At 43.1% G+C, this 22,489-nt stretch overlaps 1 protein-coding gene across 2 annotated transcripts in view; it reads left to right on the top strand.

Moving 5' to 3' along the window:
• b3glctb (beta 3-glucosyltransferase b) overlaps positions 1-21,893 on the top strand; it is a 31,522-nt gene extending 9,629 nt beyond the window's left edge. The window contains exons 3-15 of one of the 2 annotated variants that reach the window (XM_018755032.2): positions 1,289-1,328; positions 2,990-3,099; positions 9,864-9,940; positions 10,504-10,615; positions 12,618-12,754; positions 12,869-12,932; positions 15,253-15,384; positions 16,263-16,332; positions 17,103-17,216; positions 18,533-18,632; positions 19,007-19,126; positions 20,682-20,826; positions 21,178-21,893. In XM_018755032.2, coding sequence (XP_018610548.2) covers positions 1,289-1,328; positions 2,990-3,099; positions 9,864-9,940; positions 10,504-10,615; positions 12,618-12,754; positions 12,869-12,932; positions 15,253-15,384; positions 16,263-16,332; positions 17,103-17,216; positions 18,533-18,632; positions 19,007-19,126; positions 20,682-20,826; positions 21,178-21,342 — 1,386 coding nt within the window. In that variant the 3' untranslated portion in view covers positions 21,343-21,893. Of the gene's footprint in view, positions 1-1,288; positions 1,329-2,989; positions 3,100-9,863; positions 9,941-10,503; positions 10,616-12,617; positions 12,755-12,868; positions 12,933-15,252; positions 15,385-16,262; positions 16,333-17,102; positions 17,217-18,532; positions 18,633-19,006; positions 19,127-20,681; positions 20,866-21,177 lie in introns of both variants that reach the window. The other variant, XM_018755030.2, reaches the window with a different exon arrangement.
• The last annotated feature ends 596 nt before the right edge of the window (positions 21,894-22,489 follow it).

Here is a 22,489-nt window from a genome sequence, read left to right as displayed (position 1 = left end):
CGCAATGACCTGTTTGTAAGGAATTTGAGAACGAGTGTTTTTGTGCGTTCAGTCTTGGGTGTACGAGTGTGTTTCTGTAACGTACCATGGGCTGTAAAGTGAGACTGTGCTGAGACAAGTATCACCTGGAACCAGTTCTGGTGGCAGGAGCTGGAGGAATTTCAGAGGTATTTTTAACAGTGTAAATTTACTTCTCAGCTTTTTATTGCTTCACTGTGCTCCATCTGATAGCAGAGATTATTTGAAACAACTTGCCACTGCGGCCAAGGAACCGTACAGTCTTGTTCTCCGGCTCTGATATTGATGGGTAGGGATAGTACATTTGGAAAGCTGAGCTCATCCCTTTCACTTACCTTCCTCTCTCTTTTCGGTGTGCATGTGTGCAGGTCTGTAAGAGGGTTATCTGAAACGTGCCATCTAGACATTTCGCTCTCCGTAAATCAAATGTGGACACTGGTGAAGAAACAAACCACATTGCTGTTCTCTTGTAACCAAAAAGGTCCCAAGTGATTCTGGGAGATGCGTCTGTCTTTCCTTTCACAGATGGAGCAAAGAAGGATGGATGGGACTTTTTTTGGAGGGACACTTCTTCCTGGTGATCTAGAGCAGCCACAGGAGTGTCTTGCATGGGAGAAATTTCTTGATTTAGTGACACTGGAATTCTTATCAATCCCACTCCTGCCTTTTCTTAAGTGCGAAGATTCTAACCGCACAAGTAACATCTCACGTTTCTGCTATAACTAAAGTTCTGATCCGGCCTTCCGCGTCTGAAGAGAACCGGTGGCAGATATAAAACCCGCTTTAAGTAAATTATCTGAATGGTCTACCTTTTAAATTTTATATGACACATGCTGGCAACGAAATGTCCGTCTTTTAACATTGGACTATTTGTAGATCGGAAAGACACACTGAGTCATTCCCTCATTTCAAGTTAAAAATTTCCATGGCAACACATCCTGCCTTGTCTGTCTTTTATATGCTTTCAGATTAGCTGTTGTTGTCGGTGAGTGTCAGCCTGTTCTAATAAGGCCGTTTTGGTAGCAGCTGACACAGCAGTCGGGGGAAATGGACTTATGACCAGAATGGTTGCAGTTTCAAATCCCAGCTGTGAAACTGTTACTGCACCTTTCAGATAAGAGGTTCTACAGTGTTTATAAAGTAAACATTTAGGTGCGCGTGGAAGCAAAATTGTAAGTCGCTTTGGCGTATGCTAAAATAGAGAAAGTATGTCATTGTACAAAAAGTCGCTTGAGTTAAAAAGGAAACTCAGTTCTGAAACCTTTTACAGATTCAAGATGACCATTGTGGAGATGCTGAAGGAGGAACAGGTAAGTGTTTTCCAACCATGCAGGGTCACGTTCGTTGCGGGGAACTGCAGTTCTTCCATTTAGAAAGATGGATGCTAAAATGCAGCTATGATTTTCCAGTAGATCAGCACTAATATTTCACTAATATATGTTTTTCACTAATGTAAGTCATGTAAAAAATGCTCATATTTAGGGAATCTGTCAAGTGGCTAACAGTTACATGTAAATGTGACTTTAGACTAATTACTCGTGCCAAAAAGACAATTACAGTATTGACACTGCACCTGTTGCATTGAAAAAACAGAGCTCTTAAAGCTCTCTGATCGCGTGTGGCAAACAGAATTTGTCTGTTCAGCACTTCTGATAGGATGGAAGCGACAAAGAAAATATTGCTGATCTCTGTTATATTGTGTTTTGAAAGGAAAAACTTTTTTTAAAGCTTACGTGTTATTAAAAAATCCTGCTTGCTGCTGGACTGTTTTACATTATGTTCTGGTGAGTTTCATATTATTGGATGCAGATCAAGTCTGTAGCTGAGCTCTAGAGCAAAGAGTGAGAGGAGGCAGAAAAGGTAGGAGGACAGGGGAGAGCGGGGGCCCTGGAATAGGAGCACTGGAGCGCTTGAGCTAAAAGAGGAAGCCCCCCGGTCCCACATGTGGCTGCAGTTCCCTTCTCTGTGGGTTTGCTAATGACCATGGTGATGGACCTCAGGCAGGGACCTCTTTGCCTCCTTTCAAGGTGTCAGGGGGAATGGTTTTAAATGTGTCCTCACTACTAATTTCCATCACCCAGCCCATCAGGTCAGAGGAAAGTTGTGCCAGATCAATCATTACAAAATTCTGTCAATGTCAATCCATGAAGACAAAAACCTGGATTTTGGACCAGCATAAATTAATGTCCAGATGGAGGTTTAACAGAAGCAGGTTCAGATCCAGACACTTGAGCTGCTTTTAGACCTTCAGACCTCTCAGTTTTCCTGGAGAGCCTAGTAAACAAAAAACTCTGATCGCATGAATTTGTGTCCATTTATTATTGTCATGTGCTGTAAGAATAAGTAAAGGCTGAACATGAGTTAATTTTTCAGACTTTTTGTGCATCCTAACACCAATGCAACAGAATCATCAATAATTAATCAGAGCCTATGAAAAAGCAGGTGTCTCCTCCATTTCTGACTGTTATGTGTTTCAACCTCAGCGTGTCAATGCGATACATCACTAAATGTTTGTATTTGGCTGAGGTCAAAACATTTTTAATGAATGTCTCTCCCTTCAACTTTGTTCCCATCCGGGCTCTTTCCAGAAGAGTACTGGGAGTTGGGTTTTGACTTTGCAGTGGCTGAGACGCTGCGGTCGACTATAGACTGCAGCCGGGGTGGTGGAACTGACCTCTGTTCCCTGCTTGAGTCACAGTGAATTAAAGAATAAAGCTGAGTTGCAGTGTTCCAAGATAAATGAACCCACAATGATCTTGAAAAGGGCATTTACTATGATTTACCTGAAGTGCTGAAAAGGGCCTATGCTTGTTGTATTTGGGGTATGAGTTTTTTCTCTACATTTTTATTGAAGATGCACGGTATTAGCAAAATGTGAGCTTCCCTTACAGATTTTGCTCTCTTTTCTTCCCTCTCTCCTGCTTCACCAGCTGTATCTCCCAACTTCTGACCTCACACCCTTTTGTTTCAGAGCTGCAAGAGGTGGTGTTTGTCATCCAGAGCCAGAGGAACTCCTTTCATGCACAGCGGGCAGAAGAGCGGAGGGCGAAGCTTTTACGACAGGCGGTGGAGCTCAAAGTGGTAACAGAAGTGCCTCCAGCAGTCCACACAATTTGCACCAGGCCAGCAGGAGGTGCAGTACTTAGGGAACCAGATATGGCTTATGTTAGAGGTAGATCAACTCCCCCATCTCGTCCTTAGTCGTTTTTGCTCAGTCGCAGTTTAGTCCTCAGGAAGATAACCAGAGCATTTCTGGAAGATCGTCACCACCGCAGGGATGGGTGCATCACCTTGACAACATTAACACTGTTATATAATAGTCACGTTAACAAGTGGAATTGCTATTAGCAGAATTTTATTTTCTGCCCTCTACGCTGGCAGCCGGTGGAGCTCTGAGTTTTTTTTTCCCTAAATCCAGAAGTGGTTAGGTGGAAGTCATTGCATTTGAGCTCTCCCTACTGTCCGATGTGCAGGTGTTAATGAACTGGTCTTGAATACTGAACAGGGTCTCTGATAAAGGGTTGTTCTGTTAGACGCTTGGGAACAAAGGTTTGCTTCAATTGCTTTGGTTACCAATCCATTAATGCTTTGGATGAAAGCTTCACATTAGGCATATCACCAATTTAATTTCTGATTTCATGGAACGAAACTTAGCCCCAACATGAGATGGTTAACCTAAACTGCCTTCTCATGGTTATGTACCAGAGCAGTATAGTACTGTAATGCTGTACAGCACTGGCTGACCACAAGCGTGTAGACTTGCACTGTTTCCTTGACCTCATTAAGCCCCTGCAGGTAAACCACAAATCAAGTGTGGTGAAAGTGATTTTTCCCCACTGTTAGCATTTCAAATTATTTACTTGCCATCTTTTATTATTAACAATAATAATAAATACACACACACATACACACACACACACACACACACACACACATACACACACACGCAGAGTCTGAAACTGCTTGTCCCGAGCGGGATCCTGGTGAACCGGAGCCTAACCTGGCAACACAGGGTGCAGGGCTGGAGGGGGAGGGGACACAGCCAGGACAGGACATCGGTTAATCACAAGGCACCCCAAGCAGGATTCGAACCCCAGACCCGGCGGAGAGCGGGAACCGGCCAAACCCGCTGCCCCACCGCGCCCCCCTACCATAATAATAAATAATAATAATTATTATTAAAATAGTACTAATATTACAATAATGAATATATGCACACACACACACACACACACTTTCTGAACCGCTTGTCCCATATGGGGTCGCGGAGCCTACCCAGCAGCACAGGGCGTAAGGCCAGAGGGGGAGGGGACACACCCAGGAGGGGACGCCAGTCCGCCGCAAGGCACTCCAAGCGGGACTCGAACCCCAGACCCACCAGAGAGGAGGACCCGGTCCAACCCACTGCGCCACCACGCCCCCCGGACTAATGAATATATATTCAAATAATAAATGAGGGATGGCATGGTGGCACAGCGAGTAGCACTGCTGTCTCACAGCTCCTAGGTGGTATGAGAGGATGTGGGTTTGATCCCCACTCAGTCTGTGTGGAGTTTGCGTGTTCTCCCTGTGTCTGCATGGGTTTCCTCAGGTGCTCTGGTTTCCTCCCACAGTCCAAAGACTTGCTGTTCATGTTCACCCATAGTGTGTGTTCCAGTGATATATGGATGAGTGACCCATTGTAACTAGTGTACAGTACTAGCAGTGTAAGTCACCTTGGTGAATAAGGTGCGTGGGCTGATACTACATAGAGTTCATTGGAAGTTGCTTTGGAGAAAAGCATCTGCAAAAAAATAAATAACTAACAACCTTCTATGGTTCTTGTAGGCTTTCAGGTTCATCAACTATAGGATGGCTAGATTGTTCCAAGTTTCACAGTGGATGCACAGCAGTGGCAGGTGTTTTGTTAAGTATTTCATTCCAGGTCCTCCTGTTGGTCGTGGTGAAAATGTTGCTGTAAAGACGGTGGATTCCGCTGCTTTTCTTTCAGTTGCAGTTCAATTCAGTGCAGACTGGCCACTAGGTGCCACCCTTGCTCTAGAAAGGCCCTGTCAATAGCAATAGCTCTATGAAAGTGATATTTGTGTGACTAGATCCCCCTATAGACTCAGTTAACACACACGCACACGCACACACACACACACACACACACACACACACACACACATTGTCTGACCCGCTTGTCCCATTCGGGCTCGCGGGGAGCCGGAGCCTAACCCGGCAACACGGTGTAAGGCTGGAGGGGGAGGGGACACACCCAGGACAGGACGCCATAGACTCAGTTAACCTTAGAATAATAAGAAACTGCAAAATAACACATCTTTAATGTAGGCATTAATTTATAGAACAGAATAATAAAGAAAATGTGCTGTCCTTATCTTTGTTCTAAATGTACATGTAAATTCAGGGATGCGGAATGAGGAAGCTGTTTCAAAAACATTGTTTCACACCACTGACTCCTGTGCTCCTTCAGCTGCTTAATTATTTGTCGATAAGACGGGAAAACGTGTCCGTGAGGTAGGTAGGGTAAAAAAAAGCGAAGGCTCGGGATGAGTTCATTTGTAGGCCTGTGTTTGCGCTGACAATTATAAGCACAATTCAGACATGGTCAATTAAAAAATATTCTCTCAGAAGAAGTTATGAAAAGTAGGGACGGGGTGGTGCGGAGGGTTTGGGCAGCGCCTGCTGTTTGGTGGGTCGGGGGTTCGAGCCCCACTTGGGGTGCCTTGCAGCAGACTGGTGTCCCGTGCAGGGCGTGTCTCCTCCCCCTTTGGCCTGGCATCATGTGCTCTGGTTTAGGCTCTGGCTTGCTGTGACCCCACTTGGGACAAGCGGTTGTAGACTGTGCATTGCAAAAAACTATGAAAAACTTGACCGTGTTAAAAAATCTAACACAAAGGGCTGTGTAACATTTTATCTGATTATTATTTGATTGTTATTTGATTGTTTAGCCTTGTAGAAGGACACTCCGATGGAGCGTGTCTGCAGTATGACTATCACCAGCATTAGGGGAAAATAAAAGAACATTCTGGCTGCCCAGTGTTCACGGCGGGGCTCGGGATGGCCATCCGTTGGGCGACCCTGGTGTACGTAGCCAGACAGAAGTCCTGAGTGAGGGGGGCAGAGAGTACAGGGCATCTGGAGTAGAGTGAGCCTGAAACATCCCTTTCTCTGTGCTTTCATTTTAATTCCCTCGCCTTATTGCTGTTAATTCATTTTCCTTCGTACACCACCAACAAGTCTCTACTCCTTTCACTCGCCATACACTTAACTGCTCTTCCAAGTAAAGAGAATGAAACTGGATGAAGGACACTATGTCTGGGCTTTGAGCACCGGCCTCTGACCTTTGGCATTTCACCAGGACACAAGTAAACAGACCGCGCCAGTAACATTTACGTGCACTTCTCTCTGTTTGCCTTGTTCCAGCCGCACTGTTTCAAAACCCAGTAGCTTCTCAGTTGGTAACCTCAGCTCCTGGGCTGCCTAGAAGAGAGCAGCAGTGGCACAAACTGTCCTTATTTGCCCAAATGCGTGAAAATGCAGTTGTAGCAAATATTGTACGATGGGTGTTTTATTCTTCATCTTCTCTATGAGTTCGGTTGAAAAATTGGCTTGATTTTGAAAGGCCGGTGCATTTGACTTTGCCGGTCTGCTCGCTGTAGCCCCAATTATTTCAACCCCACTACAGAATCCGTGCGCTCTTTGAGCTCTCAGAACTCTGTCAAGTCACGATGACCCATCGAATTGAAATACATCTTCATCACACGTAGAAGAGACTTCAGTCTTTTGTTGGACTCTTCTTCGAGAGGGGTGGGTTCATTTTCATCATCATTGTTACTGCTATAATGTAAATGGGGCTGCAGGGTAGTGACACTAATTATTGTACATTTACCAAACCGTGGGCTGAAACACTTTGGAAATTTAATGATTTCCCACCATTAAGAACTGCACGTTCGCTGTTGCCCACTGTTTGGTCCCCCGATGCAGGGGAGCATTTTGGTGTCACTCGGGTCTTTGTGATCCGTTTTTGGCCGCTTTTCCATTTTGCGGTGACTGAAAATGTGATACTGACTTTTATGCTGCTGAATGGCCACCTCAGTTATCCCAGTCCTCTAAAGATAGGAAGTTATTCAAGCTGCCAGAACATCCATCTTGGAAAGTCTGCAGAGCAGAGGCAGAGGTGTGGACAAGTAATCGCTGTTTTTAGAGTGACGTAGAGGACATTTCCTTAATAAGGGTGAAATTATAGATCGAAATTATAGATCGACCTGTGTGGCCCCTGCTTGTTATGGATTCGCTTGTGAACAGGAAAAAGTAGATTTTTAATTGCTCGAGATGTCGGCTTGTTCCTTTCTTTGGGCTTGTGTTTTCCTGACACTTCCGTTTGTGCTTTTTAATTGTCTTTTTTTTAAATGAATCCTCGTCAGGAAAGGGCGTTTTGAAAATGCGTCATTTGGGAATGACGCGCATTTCTCCGGCAGCACATTTCCACTTTAATTTTGGCCTCGTGTCTTTTCTGTCCGCTTTTCTCCAGATTGAACTTTTAAACGTCTGCGGGGCTTGTTTGTGGCGTTTATGAAAGGGATCACATGAGTCAGTTAATGTACAACTTCGGACATTTCTGTGCCTAAGTCGGGAGAAGTTTGTGTGGAATGGAAAGGTGATGAGCTGAAACCCACAAAGGACACATTAAGCTTTCAGTGTTTGCCTGTTTAATGGTCTGAGATGTTTGGCCTTTTTTCGACAGTCCACAATTCGGAACCCGCCACCAATAGCGTCTCTTGTACAGACTGTTGCTTTCTACATAGACTTGATTTTTAGTGGCCATGACAAGAGCATTATATTTACAACTCAAGACAAAACCCCTCTGAGTTCCAGAGCAGCATGTTTCATGTTGACTCTCATGTTCTAGAGATTTCCATGGCATTGAACCCCTCTCTACACACACACAGTTTGAAACCACTTGTCCCAAGCGGGGGTCACGGCAAACCGGAGCCTAACCCAGCAACACAGGGCTGGAGAGGATACACCCAGAACGGGACACCAGTCCGCCGCAAGGCACCCCAAGCAGAACTCGAACCCCAGACCCACCAGAGAGTGGGACCCGGCCAAGCCTGCTGCACCACTGCACCCCCCTCCTCCATTTACAAATCAGTGAGCTGCTTTCCCAGTAGAAATACAGAAACATGAAGGATACAAAAGATACAGAAGACAGCACAGTAGTCCAAGCGACCACGTTTGCACTTGAAGGACTAGGTTTGAATCCCACTTTCTGCTGTAGTACACTTGAGTAAGGCACTCACCGTAAATCGCTCTGGTTAAAATTGCCCAGCTTTTTAATTGGTGAACAGTTGTTAAGCATAGTGTATTATTAAAGTATCGTCCCCAGTTCCCAGTTCCCTCCTCCTTCAGTAAAATCAGACTGGAAAATAACAAACATTGCTCTCCTTAAAACAGTCACAGGAGACCTCCCTGCCCTTGATAACATCCAATTTCTTATTTCCTCAAGAAATTTTGTTATTTGAATCTTTTTTTTTTCCCAAAAACAGTGCCAAAATTATGTGGTTCCACATTTTCCGGCTTTTGATGTTAGGGGACAGCTGGTAGTGTAGGAGTTGGATCTACTGCCTTTGGACCCAGAGGTTCAATTTCCACCTCTGACTCTAGTACTTCTTACCCTAAAATTGCTCCAGTAAAATTTCCCAGCTGTATTAGTAGGTAAAAAATTGTAAATAGCTTAATGATGTAAGTCGCTATGGAGAAAAGCATCAGTTAAATGAATAAATATAATGTTGGAATGAGACGCAGTAGCTCCTGTGCTTTCACCCCTTCCCTCTAAAGCTCAGAAGGGTGTAATTCCCAATTTCTAAAATTCTGAAATAGCTAATATAGAAACTGTTAGAGCAGGGCCACAGCTGCATAAATGGGTCAAAAAGTTGTGGGTGGCTTAACACTAAGTCATTTCGGAGATAGTGTCAGCTGAATGAATTAATGTGTTCTATGAACACAACAAGTGGAGCTCAAAAGAATACCAATTTCTTTTTAAGTCTCAGCGCTGGAATTATTAAAAACTTAAAAATTTTAGCTGTTGTTGTTAACAACTAAATGCATTTTCTGCTCTGAATGGATGTAAAACACTTTATGTTTAAAACTTTTCCTCCTGTATGCACACATTTCAGTATTGACAAGATACATTTCCAGATCAAAGAGCTGAGCGGACAAGAGAAATCAACTATATTTTAAATGATCGTAGCAAAAATAAATATGAAAAAAATCTCTGTTTTGGTTGGTCTTCATTACAAAGAGAATTTTAAATTTAAAGATTAGGGGAGTTATTTTAACATTCTGGTACATGTGAACTTGATTTTGTTACAGCAGAGTTTTTTTCTTAATGTCCAAATAAATAATGCTATAAAATCCTGGGGAGGAACAACCTGTAAAATACTGAGGAGCCATAAAAGTTGCTTTGATCAAGGTTGACAAAAGGTTTTCGGACATACAAGTGAACCCAATTTACGATGGGGTTATGTTCCGCAAAACCCATTGGAAGTGAAAAATTTCGTAAGTCAAAGGTGCATTTAAGACACCTAATACGCACCTCCGCGTGACCGACTGGGAGATGCGGATCGCTGCCACTGCCCAGCATGGTGAGAGAGTATCGCAATGCATATCGCCTGCCCGGGAAAAAAAAATCTAAATTCAAAATTCGAAGTACGGTTTCTACTGAATATCTATCGCCAGCTCACCATTGTCAAGTTGAGAAATCGTAAGTCAAACCATCATAAATCAGGGACCACCTGTATAGAGTAATTTCCAGCAATTAATCCAGTTTTTGTGCCTTCCAGAATCCACCCACAGTCCTGCTGCTCCATAGCCTAAATCACAATGAAGGGGACTGGAGTATTTTTCCTGTGTTACCACTGTGAGTACCGCACTGCATGCAACAAGCATCACAGTCTGACACAAGAACACACATTGGATTGGATGCAAGATGCAAATACATGAGCAGTGTCTTAATCTACGAGATAACCAGATAGGCACCCTGGTACCTTTTTGTCCCTAACACATGCATGCACAGTCTTGCATGTAATCTATTGAAAACGCTTATGCCAACGAACACAGACAGGAAGATGTATTTGAAGACACACCCATGAAGATTGACTAGGCACTTAAAGAAAACCCTTGTGTCCAGTTCTAAGATTTTCAGCTTTGGTCTGGAAAAATTTCTGTCTTACACCAGTATTGAGTCTTCCTGCAGATGTAGAGGTTTTTTGTTGGCCTTAAAGGACACAACAATTTGTGAGCAAAATTTTCATTGAGAAGTGTTGTGTGCCCTTCACTGATGTTGTTTCTTGCCTTTAGAATGGTGCCCAACAAACCCATTGATTCTCTAAGACCTTTGGAAAATGCAGTGAGGTTTTGCTTAGAAAGGGTTCCTTGATCTGGGTTCTGGTGATCTGTGACACATTTCTTTTCCATCATCAGCCTCTTCGAGGCGCATGGGAAGACATCCTCCTGGTTTGTCTTCTTGGAAGAAGAGACCAATGTGAGGGTAGGCCAGCTACGTTGTACCCTGAGCCGCTTTGATGCAGGGAAGGTGAGTGAACGCCCTGCTTGGCTTCTCAAAAAATCTCACTTTTTCTAACTGCTAGCTTTCTGCCTTTATGATTCTATAGTCTGGGGGCAGCACGTAGTGTATGCTGGTACAAATACAGTATAATACAGTACAATACAGTATCCCACTGCCCACTGTGATACTCTCTCAGATCCCACTTTCCCTAAATTGCTCCAGTAAAAATGACCTAAGTATATATAGTAAATAGGTAAATCCTTGTAAGTAGCTTAACATTATACAGAGCTGTGTGAAAGTATGCGATCCCTATAGGGATGCTCATTATTCATGTATAAAATATTAAAATAAACTTATTTAAATCTTAAAATAAACTCATTAAACGCACAAATGATTATGATTTACGCACTTGATTCTATTTACCTACTTTGTTTAATCAATGCAACTTGGTGTTCACTTATTTTTGCAACTTCCCTACCTCTGTTTTTCTACTACACATATGATTTCGTCATAACCCAGATACACACACACACACACACACACACACACACACACACACACACACACACATTGTCTGAAACTGCTCATCCCAAGTGGGGTCGTGGCGAACCGGAGCCTAACCCGGCAACACAGGGCGCAAGGCTGGAGGGGGAGGAGACACCCAGGACGGGACACCAGTCCATCACAAGGCACCCCAAGCAGGACTCGAACCCCAGACCCACTAAAAAGCAGGCACAGGCCAAACCCACTGCACCACCGCACCCCGCAACCCAGATATAGAATTGGTCATTACACTCCAATTATGTCTGATGAGAAAGACTGCTTCTCATTAAAACTAAGGGACACAAGGGGTTCACATACTTTCACACAGCAGTGTAAATTGCTTTGTAGAAAAGCATCAGCTAAATAAACCTCAGTAAAGCAGCTATTCAGCATCACATTAGGTGGCAACAATTCTGAGTGACACGCCGGTGCAAGCTGTGGCAGTACTCAAGAGCTGATGTAAACTGCGACAATAGTCTCAATCACTAAGTCAGATGCAGGTTTGAATGACTCGCAGCTTCACATGTTTTTATAGTAAGAAGAAGCAAGTCAGTGGTACCGGTTGTTTGAGGACACCCTGTTTTTCACTGGGCCCATTTCCTCTGTGACAAATTTGCCATATTCAGTGTGTGTCTGAACATCTCCAGATAGTGATGGTGTAATTCGGGTGTGAAGATGCGAGACATGCATTCATGGAGCCAGCATATTTTCAGCTACAGTTTCAGTTAAACTCGTCTCACTCGGTCTGTGTGGGGTTCTCGTTTTCTCCACTTGTTCCGTGGGTTTTCTCAGAGTGCTCTGGTTTCCACCCAAAGTCCAAAAACATACGTTTCAGGTGAATCTAAAAATCTGGGGAATCTAAAATTACATTTAGTGTGTGTATTACATTGTCCTGGTGTAAAAATGGGCAAATCACTGCAGGTAGCTTATTGTAGTGCATCTACCTTTTACCTTCCATTGATCATTTAGCTGACATTTTTCTCCAAAGCAACTTACAATTGCTTACTGATTTTTACAGCTGGGTAATTTTACTAGAGCAAGTACTTTTCTCAACAGTACTAGAAGTGGAGGGAGGATTTGAACCTGCAACATTTTGGTTTAAAGGCAGCCACACTTTCCACTATGATACTAACTGCCCCGGTACTAGTAGTGTTAGTCGCCTTGTACAAAGGTGTCAGTTAAAAATTAGTAAGTAAAGATGGTACTATGTTACTTGCTATACAAATGTCTGCTAAATAGGTAAGAACATGTAAATGCAACTTCTGGCACACATGGTGTTTAGCAGACTGTGCAGTGCTGAAACGAATCCGTTCAGGTGCAGATATGAGATAAGCCAAAAGCATATCCCCCTCTGAAATGTAGAACTGATCTGCTTTTGTTTCACACATTAATTTTCTAGATTTATGATGATATTGTTTGTTAGCTGAGTATAACGGAAATGCGACGTCAGCGATAACATTAATGCCTTCTCTTTCTCCCCACTCAGGAGTGGTTCCTTGGGAAGCCACTTCAGGACAAGGAGGCCACTATCATCCATCACTATGCCTTCGCCAACGACCCGTCCTCCTTCAGCTACCCAGACTTTGCAGCCGCTTGGGTCCTGAGCAAACCCTTGATCCAGCGGTCAGAGGCCTTCCGCATCGGGGTCCTTTCCGCTTCCAGGACGGGAAATGGTTCGGATTGCATTTACGTCCCATGCGCAGTTGAGCCTTAACAGCTTAACTGATCTTGTTACAGGCTTGCGAGCAAGGTGAAAGAAGAGCCTCCTAAATCCGATTTCACCATTGACTTGAAGCATGAGGTGAGGGAGCAAACTTGTATTTGGTTTCTTGGGTTTTGGCCAGTGTGTGAGTGAAGGTCAGAAGCTCTAAATTAAAGTGTTCATGGATACGTGTCCTCTGAATATTTGTTCCCGCTATGCACAACACCACCTGATTTATCTAATTGCCCTAATGAGGTAATCGCTTTAAATTTGGCAACTGGAATAAATGTCTACAGTATATTAGTCGGCAAGGGCACAATGGCGGTAAACAACATGCATGTGTTCTGGTCTGGGAATTTTGAACAGTTTATTACATAAAATGGAGGTCAAAGTGATTTTTTTGTTTTTATTTTACCATTTCACGTCAAATCCAGATACGTATTCCGTGTGAACTCAGAAAAGCTGCAGCGTTGGATATCTGACACATGGAGCGGACCTTCATTTAGACAATAAAACATTATTCCAAATTATTGTTATTATTTATTTAGCTGAGGTATTTGTTCAAAGAGACTTGCAATGCAAGATTAAACGTCTGTAAAAATCTAGATTACGCTAACCAAATAAATGCAAAACAAATATAAGACCGCAGGCAGCCAAATGTCATTAACTTGTCTTAATGGCAGGGATGTACACTAAAGTAATTACAATTATTCATCTGTAGAAACACACTATTATACAGGTGAATAATTTTTACTGCAGCAATTCAGCGTAAATACCATAAGGTAATACAGCAGGAGTCGGGATTTAGAGTCATGTGCATTGATTGCAAAGCAACAGCTCCAAACACTGTGCTACCTGTCGCTCCGAACACAAAACGCTGACACTGATGTTGTGGGTGTAAAGCATCCAGGGGATCTTACTTAGCGAATAGTTAACAAAATATCAACATAACAGGAGAATAACTTACTGTAATATGTCTTTTATATTGAACGTGGAGTTCATGTATACCGATACTGGAATCTTTTGGCAGAAAAAGACAACACGTGTGTGAAGTGGATGTTTATCTAGTATGTGCTTGAGAGTTAGGATGAATGTGTAGCCAATATACACTTTAGGGTTAGGGTGCACGTGTAATCTGTGTAGCCTTTCCAGTTGGGATCAATGAGTGGACAGTACACCTTTTATGTTGAAAAACCCTAACTCTAACCAGAGTGCTGGTTCAAATGTGATGTAGTGGTGTGCCAAAGCGAGAGCAGAGCTAAAGGCAAATAACTGTCCTAAATTAAAATCATCATGGCATGGGGTTCATCTGCCATGGCCGCCCTGGGTCATAGGTGTTATATCGGAGTGTCCTTCTCCGAGATGGATGGCCTAACAGGGCTAACGAGCTTCATCGGCCCGGGTTTGGAGTCAGAGTTGTCCTTCTCATAGGCTGGCTGCCAACCAAGGCTAACCAGTCCGGCCTACCAATCCAGTTATACCGTCCGACACTCGGTCACGCCATGACTCGGTTGTGCCATGAGAAGCTCTGTGGGGGGGGGGATTGATGAGAAGGTGTTGCTAAGGACACAGTAGTGTAGGAGAGGCAATTTGCAGCGACCTGCTGCTGGTGAGCCAGACAGTGGCCACGCGGCAATCGCTACACCGGGAAGGAGAGGCGATGTATTGTGCGTGCACTTTCCCTAGGTGAGCGGGACGTCTGGCCCAGACCTCACCCCCCCAAATTAAAATAACTGCCAAATAAATTCACAGAATTAGTCTCAAAGATTTGTTACAACATTTTCATGGAAAAACATCTTTCAAAACACTGCTCAAGGTTCACACTTACTAGTAAAGGGAAATATAGAGTTCACCAATAAAATTAACAAATACAACTGAGTACTGTGTAGTGCAGGCTTCTGACCCATTACTCTCTTGTTTAGGAGTTGTGCACGTCCAAAATAGGGATCCAGTGGTTCGAAGCCCATCCTGGATGCACCATGCACTAGGCTTGTCAGGGTACACCCTGGACAGGATGCGTGCACAGTTAGCATATTCATTAACATATTCATAAAGTCATTGACAGAACTCAGAAATAAACTGAACAGTAAAGATTTAACAATGGTCAGTGAAATCTGCAGAAGATAACTCACATTAAGGCGATCCTGCTACTAGACTCACTGTAAAAGTGACTTGATTGGTTTTAAGGAGAGACGGTTCAAATGTTAAACACAACAAAATAAAAAGGAGGAAGAAAAAGAGGACAGAAGGGGAACCAGAGTAAAAGTACTTTTTTTTTTTAACAAATGTACTTGCATAAAAATGAAAGTATTATTGCCAAGAAATTACTCGGACAAGTACAATTTCTTTAGAAATTAAGAGAGTCGGTGTAACTTGTTACTTCCCACCTCGAGTGCTTACCTTCCTCTTCCATTTCCAGATCGCGCTGTACATCTGGGAAGATGGGCAAGGACCCAGCCTGACTGCTGTCCCAGATCTCTGCACCGACCTAGAGACCTCCTTGCGGGCCAGGAGCTGCATCACCACCCTCAGTACTCACATGCCCCACTGTGTAGGTTCCTGTCTTTTCATAAGGGTTTATACTGTATCCCTATGAGCAGCTGCTGATAAGCTGCACCCTTTTGCTCCGACGGACAGGTTTACGAAGGACATGCTGTAGGTGGCATAGCAAGTTAATTTGTCTGAGGGTTGCTCGTTCAAGTCCTTCCAGGACTGAGAGGGGGAACCTGAAACTTCTTCTAAGTGTGTCACAGACATTATTAATAAGGTATCATAATTACTCATGAAAGAGTGGTGGATGCAAATTAGTTTTGTCTGGATGTTTATGTTGGTGTCAGTGGTATGTCTTCAACTGGAATGTCTCCAGTAGGGAGGATGAGTATTTCCTTCAGCATCAGCAAGATAGTTTCGCTGTGGTTGAGTCAGTTTTTTTTTTTAAAAAAGTCTTTTTAGATTTACTTTAATAATTTATTGTTAGTTTTTTGTGGGTTATGGCTGAGAGTGGTGCTTCAAAAAGACTATGTAATGGTTAAGAGTGGTTAGCAGCCACTGTTACTCATTTGGAAAGTTTTCCAAATTTTGCTTAGAAGCTCCAAGGCTGGGACTGGCGAGTGCCATGAGGAAGCTTGGTCTTGCTCATCCTTTCTCACTGTTTAGCCAAGAAATGCTGTAAATGGAGCAGAACTACATGATCCCTTTCAAATGCTCCCGGAAATATCAAAAACATTGATTACTACTTTATTTTTTGTTCCGCAGTGAAATACTGTGGTTTTAAAACATGTGACAAAGCACAAAACCATGATAAAATGGTTTGTGTTTGAATGTCTTTTTTGTAAATGGTTTGTTAATTTTCTGCTTATTATGAGCTGATGTCCATGTATTACTTTCATATCATCGCTAATGCTGTTGGTTCTGTTTCTATGTCAACAGGGTGATCCAGTGAGGAAAGAGGACATCTTTGTGGCTGTGAAAACATGCCAGAAGTTCCACATGGAAAGAAGTAAGTGGTAGTGTGACAAAGCAGCCAGGGTCTTCCTGAAGGGATGAATTAACTAGCCTCTGTCGGAGAGTGAGGGTTAAACTGGGAATTGATGAATTTCTTATCTGAGAGAATTTTGCACAATTTTATATTTTCTTCTTCTTCTTCTTCTTATGCCTTCCACCCCTCCTGGGGGCATAGGCTTCCAACAAGGGTACTCGAGGTGTCCCTAAGAGCTGAGATATCATGAAGTTTTCTTGTTGGTGCTTCTGTAGCTTGCAAGTTTTTACGGTGTGGGGTATCTAGCCCCACGCTCAACCCTCCTCCTTTCTGAGCCTGGTTTAGGACCATCCATGTCAGAGTTTCTTCTATTAGATTCATTTGGTTTGAAAACAATATTAAAATGAACATTAGGGATTTTAAATGAGCTTAAAACTGTTTCATAAACATCTACTTTGGGTTAAAGCTACTGTATGCTCTTCTTTCTTTGACTTTATTTTCCTTATTTGTTGGTGACTGCTGAGTAAATTAGCAGAGGGTCCATTTCCTCTCACTGGTACCAACCTTTTATTTCGAAATTGTGGTTACATAGTTTGTTGTAATTTCTACTCCAAGGGATGAGAGCTGCAGAAAGGTTCAGCCATCACATTGTCCCAGTTACGTACATTTTCATGCTTTTTTCTCCTTTAGCTGATGAAGTTGATGTAGGTGCTTTGCTGTTTCCTTTTTACTGTTCCTTGTTGTGATGCGAGCACAAGGGGGGTGTCTTTGGGGGCCGCTCTTTCACTTAGTTCCTGTGGTGAAAAAGACTTGGGAGAAAGACGCTGCCCTGTTGGAGTATTACAGCGACTACGCTGACCCCAGCATACCAACCATTGATCTAGGTGTGCCAAACACAGAGAGAGGTAAGTATAAATCTCCACCTTCAGTATGTCCACTTACTTAGCGCTCACGGAATTGTTACTTTTGGAGACTTGTTTCCACGGGGCGGCAGATCCTAGTAGGTATAGAATGAGAAGGATGTACAGAAATGAGTTTTTTTTGTTGTTTTCATCAGATAAATTGTTTGATTTTATAGGGATGGATGGTTTCTCATTACTTGGTGGCGAGGTTTAATGCTGGGTCATTACCAGAGGTAAATTCATTAAGAAATAGACCAGATTTTAACTTAATTGTTCCTCTGAGACCCGGGTGACCCATAGCACAGCCCAGACCACAGAAATGAGGAGGGGTTGAGAACACAAATACAGACAGGGACAACGGTGGTTCACATGTTCAATTTGCTGGAGGAATTTGCTCTGTGAAACTTGTCGGAACCGCTGCCATCAGGCGGGAGACAGTATATAGGGTCAGAGCCAGTCAAACAACAGTGTTTCATGTTACTTTGTGTTTCTTTCACAAAGTGTCAGCCTAAGCCTATGCAGGACAACAGTCTAGTGGATGGAGATCTTGAGGGAGAAGAAAATGTGCTGAACACCTTTGACCAAAGGTATTCCTAAGCAAGCATAAAGGGAGGTGATATTACACACGGTCTGCCCCAAACTAAGGGGAGAGAAGACTGGAGAAGTGGTAGAAAATGCTAATTGCTCGCAGAAGTACTGCCCTTGGTCACCATAGCACCAGTCTAGTCCTCGGAGACTGAAAAGTTAGTGTTTTTTTCATTCCATGTGAAAGGTTGCCCAAGGTGATCTTACTGTATTGTATTGTATTGTATTGTATTGTATTGTATTGTTGATATTATTAAGTAAAAAATGCTCATTTAAATTTTGTCTTCTTTCTCCCCATTACATGAATGACAGACCCTGACATATCTCTAATGAAGGCATACCAGTAGGGCTGAAACTGCAAATAAGTAATTTCTTCATAGGGGGTGTGGTGGGGTTGGCTGGGTCCTGCTCTCTGGTGGGTCTGGGGTTCGAGTCCTGCTTGGGGTGCCTTGCGATGGACTGGCGTCCTGTCCGGGGTGTGTGCCCTCCCCCTCCAGCCTTGCGCCCTGTGTTGCCGGATTAGGCTCTAGTTCGCTGCGACCCCGCTTGGGACAAGCGGTTTCAGACTCTGTGTGTGTGTAATTTCTTCATTGCGGTAGGACTGAGGTGGAAATGAAGATTGTTATAAGGGGGTTCAGCCTTCTTTGCAGATATGCCACATACATCTCCCACCACCAAGTCCCAGGAGGTTGAATCTTGTCAGATCTCATTTTCTGTGTTGTCTCTCTGTGCAGGGCATTGTGGGAAAACCTTTGCCATCCTAAAGAGGTTTGCCAGAGATGTGGTAACACAGGCTGACTGGCTACTGATTGTGGATGATGACACTCTGATCAGGTGCGACTTGCACCACATGTAACAGCCATTGTTATACCTAAACCGCGAATGAGTGCAGTATTCAGTAGCCACCCCTTTCCAAACTGTTTTTCAAGCTATGGTTACTGTACACTCCCATTTAAGTCCACTTCGCGGTTGTTTTCAGTGTCTGTCGTAGTTGTGCATAAATCAAAACCCCCGTGACTGTTTGAAGCAGAAAATCATTCCCTGGAACACTGATACGGCTGTGGGAGATGAAAACTAGAATGAATAATGTATGGTGAAGGTTCTGTGTGTGTTGAAAACTATACTGAAAAGTGTGTTGTCACCCTTATGTGTGTGATGAAGACTATAGTAGCGAAATGTTACTGAAGGTGCTGACCTCTGCTCTACAGCCTCCCAAGACTTAGGACCCTCTTACGCTGCTACAACCCCCGTGAACCGGTGGCCTTGGGGGAGCGCTATGGGTATGGTCTGGGCCAAGGCGGCTACAGCTACATTACCGGAGGAGGCGGGTAAGCTGACTTTTCAACAGTCATTATGGAGAGGATTTTGAAAATTACACTGACTCCTTGTGTGCAGTTACACACTGTGGTATTTCAGTTCTGGTTATCTCCCAACATTGATGGGAAAATAAAAACATGTTTACAAGAGAAAATTGCATTTTATTGAACAAAGAAAACTACTGGAAATAGGCTACACTTTTATTTCAGTTTCGGAACACAATTAAGACCGGAATTTGGTTTGTAACAATGTATTGCAAGTCCACTCATCATGGCATAATCAATAAATTCTTAATAATAAAACTCACACCTAGAATTTATTCATGGTGTAGGTTCGCAAAAAACATGAGATAAGGCTAAAATTAAGTGAAAATTCTCTGCAATTGACTTTATTCATTTGTTCTCATCAGCAGCACACACAATGCAGGGTCTCAGTGTTCCTTTGTTGTAGATACACTGGGCGTGATATACAATACAACGTGAACTGGATTCTAGTATTTTATTATCTTTCGTTAACGTGGAGCACCGGTAAATCTGTATGCTTTAAAATGACTGAAAATAAAATAGTAACTCATGTCTGCAACCTCCTATTCGAAGTGCTCTGCTCTGCTTTATACATGCAAGACAGCGGTGCCACAGTAGGGTAGAGAAAGGAGTGTGCGTTGCAGTGTAATGGAGAATCATGTGGGGAGAACAAATTAAAAAGTCTTTCACCTTAAATACTGACTACCTCGCTCATACTAAACTTTAACAAAACTGCTAATCATGAAGAGACCAGTGCATAAACATGTTTTTTAAGCATCTGGTTAAGTTTGTAGTTAAAAAAATACATAGTAATAGAAAATTTTTTATTATTAATTATTGTTAATAATAAATACATTAATTATTGTTGTTGCTGTAAAAGTCTAAAATAGCAGAAACAAAAAAAATACGATGACCAAAGTCAACCTGTGAAGCTGCTCGCTCCACCCCCCATTCCCCCGACAGTGACATTAGAGTTTTTATTTTATCTGAGTGTATTTTGCTGCCATTAAGTTGCAGCAATCAAAAATACAACTTCCTTTTGCCCTGCAACAGACACATTTCAGGAAATCTAACGGTAAAGGTAAAAAAAAAAAAAAAAATTAAACTATCTTCAAAAACTTGGATGTTTGTAACATAAAAAGAAAACTTCTTTTTTCTGCATCATTCTCTGTACACCGGATATCATTTAGGGCAGTATATAGAGTAGCAGTTAAGAGTATGGATTTCAGACTTTAAGGACGATGGGTGAAGTTCCACTCCCTTTTACTTCTCTAGTACTCTTGACCAAGGTACTGACACTAAATTGCTTCATCTCTATAAACGGGTCATATATCATCACCTTGACAAAAGTGTTATCAAGGATCTAATTAATAAATAATTTTAGGTTATCTGGATGCACATGAGCTCACTTGAATCAAAGTGACTTGAAGCTGATTGATGAGTAGTCAACCGTGGTGCCGGTTACCACAATCTCTATATTATGTGCATTTTTGAAGTATGTCCTCACAAAAAAAGCTAATCTCACTGCCTTTCGCCGCTCTAGGATGGTGTTCAGCAGGATGGCAGTGTCCAAACTGCTGGCCAGCAGCTGCAGGTGTTACAGTGATAATGCCCCTGATGACATGGTTCTGGGCATGTGTCTCAATGCGCTGGGGATCCCGGTCACGCACAGCCCACTCTTCCACCAGGTAGTCTCCCATTTACACAGAGTTGTGGCACATTGGCAGGTACATCAGTTAATGCACTCTGTTATGCCCTTTTCAGTTACATAAAAAATAGAAAAAAATGTTATATTGCTGGTTAATTTTGAAATTTCATTGTAGCTTAATTCCTGCAGCCCACAGTCTTTAGTGCATCATCACAGGCAAGATGTTCAGACTGTAGTATGGTAATAAAGTTGAAATTCTTCCTTCGCTCCGGACACAGTGGGACAGAACTCATGCCTGGCATTCTTCTTTGTACAGCGCAACAGTTCCCTCGGTATATATTTTATGGAAATGTTTTGATCAGGTATACTGCTCATCTCCCCTGGCATCCAGGCACGGCCAAGTGACTATCCCAAAGATCTTCTGGTCCACCAGACTCCGGTGTCCTTCCACAAGCACTGGAATATTGACCCGGTTAAGGTGTACTACGAGTGGCTGGCTGGTAACGCTGGGCCAACGTCGCATCCATCGAACTGGGAGTGGAGAGCAGAGCTATGACAACCAAAAAGCACCACTGGGGAAATAGACTGTGTGGTCCTGGAATTACGTTTATCCATAGTAGATGCTTCTCTTCAAATCAGTGCATGAGTGCTTGTGTGACTGTTTTGTCTGCTAGTCTCTGAATGTCAGTATATAGTGCTGCTTGGAAGTATTTGAACCCTTTGTGTCCCTTAGTTTTACGACAAACTGGTTACTTAATCAAAACCAGTCTTTCTCATCTGACATAACTGGTGTGTAATGACCAACTCCATATGCTGCTTTAGAGGAAATCGTGTGTATAGTGGAAAAATAGAAGTAGTGCAAGTGCAAAAATAAGTGAACGCCAAGTTGCATTAGTTAAGCCAAATAGGTAAGTAGACTCAGGTATGTAAATCATTATCATTTACGAGACTTAAGATTCAGATTTTATAAGTTTATTTTAATACTTTATACAAGAATAATGACCGTCCCTATAGGGTTAACATATTTTTCAGCCATATTGTATGTGTGTATCTGATTGTGTCTGAATATTTATGGTACTTTTTGTTGATTGTCACACACACACACACTGTCTGAAACCGCTTTTACCAAGCGGGGTCGCGGCAAACCAGAGCCTAACCCGGCAACACAGAGTGCAAAGCTGGAGGGGGAGGGGACACACCCAGGACGGGACACCAGTCCATCACAAAGTACCCCAAGCAGGACTTGAACCCCAGACCCATCAGAGACCGGGACTCGGCCAAGCCCCCCGCGCCCTTCTCAAAGTGTAACTAGGTTGTCTGAATTTGGTTTTCTTGCACATTTACACAGGGGGTGCGGTGGCGCAGTGGCACAGCGGGTTTTGCCAGGTCCTGCTCTCCGGCAGGTCTGGGGGTCCTGCTTGGGGTGCCTTGTGATGGACTGGCATCCTGTCTTGGGTGCGTCCTCTCCCCCTATGCACTGTGTTGCCGGGTTAGGCTCCGGTTTGCCGCGACCCCACTTGGGACAAGCAGTTCCAGTTAATTTGTGTGTGTGTACATTTACAATACTTGTAATATTTAAATAGAGATATATGTAATTCCAGGTAAAGTTCACATTGTCCTTCGGTTAACATCTACTTAGTGTCTCTAGGGTTTTGAAATTCATGGACTTTATTTTTGTATGAAACAATATATGTAATGATAAT

The sequence above is a fragment of the Scleropages formosus genome, chromosome 4, assembly GCF_900964775.1.
Source record: "Scleropages formosus chromosome 4, fSclFor1.1, whole genome shotgun sequence".
NCBI lineage: Eukaryota > Metazoa > Chordata > Actinopteri > Osteoglossiformes > Osteoglossidae > Scleropages > Scleropages formosus.
Note: the sequence above shows the minus strand (reverse complement) of the source record. Positions and strands in the feature narration are given on the sequence as shown.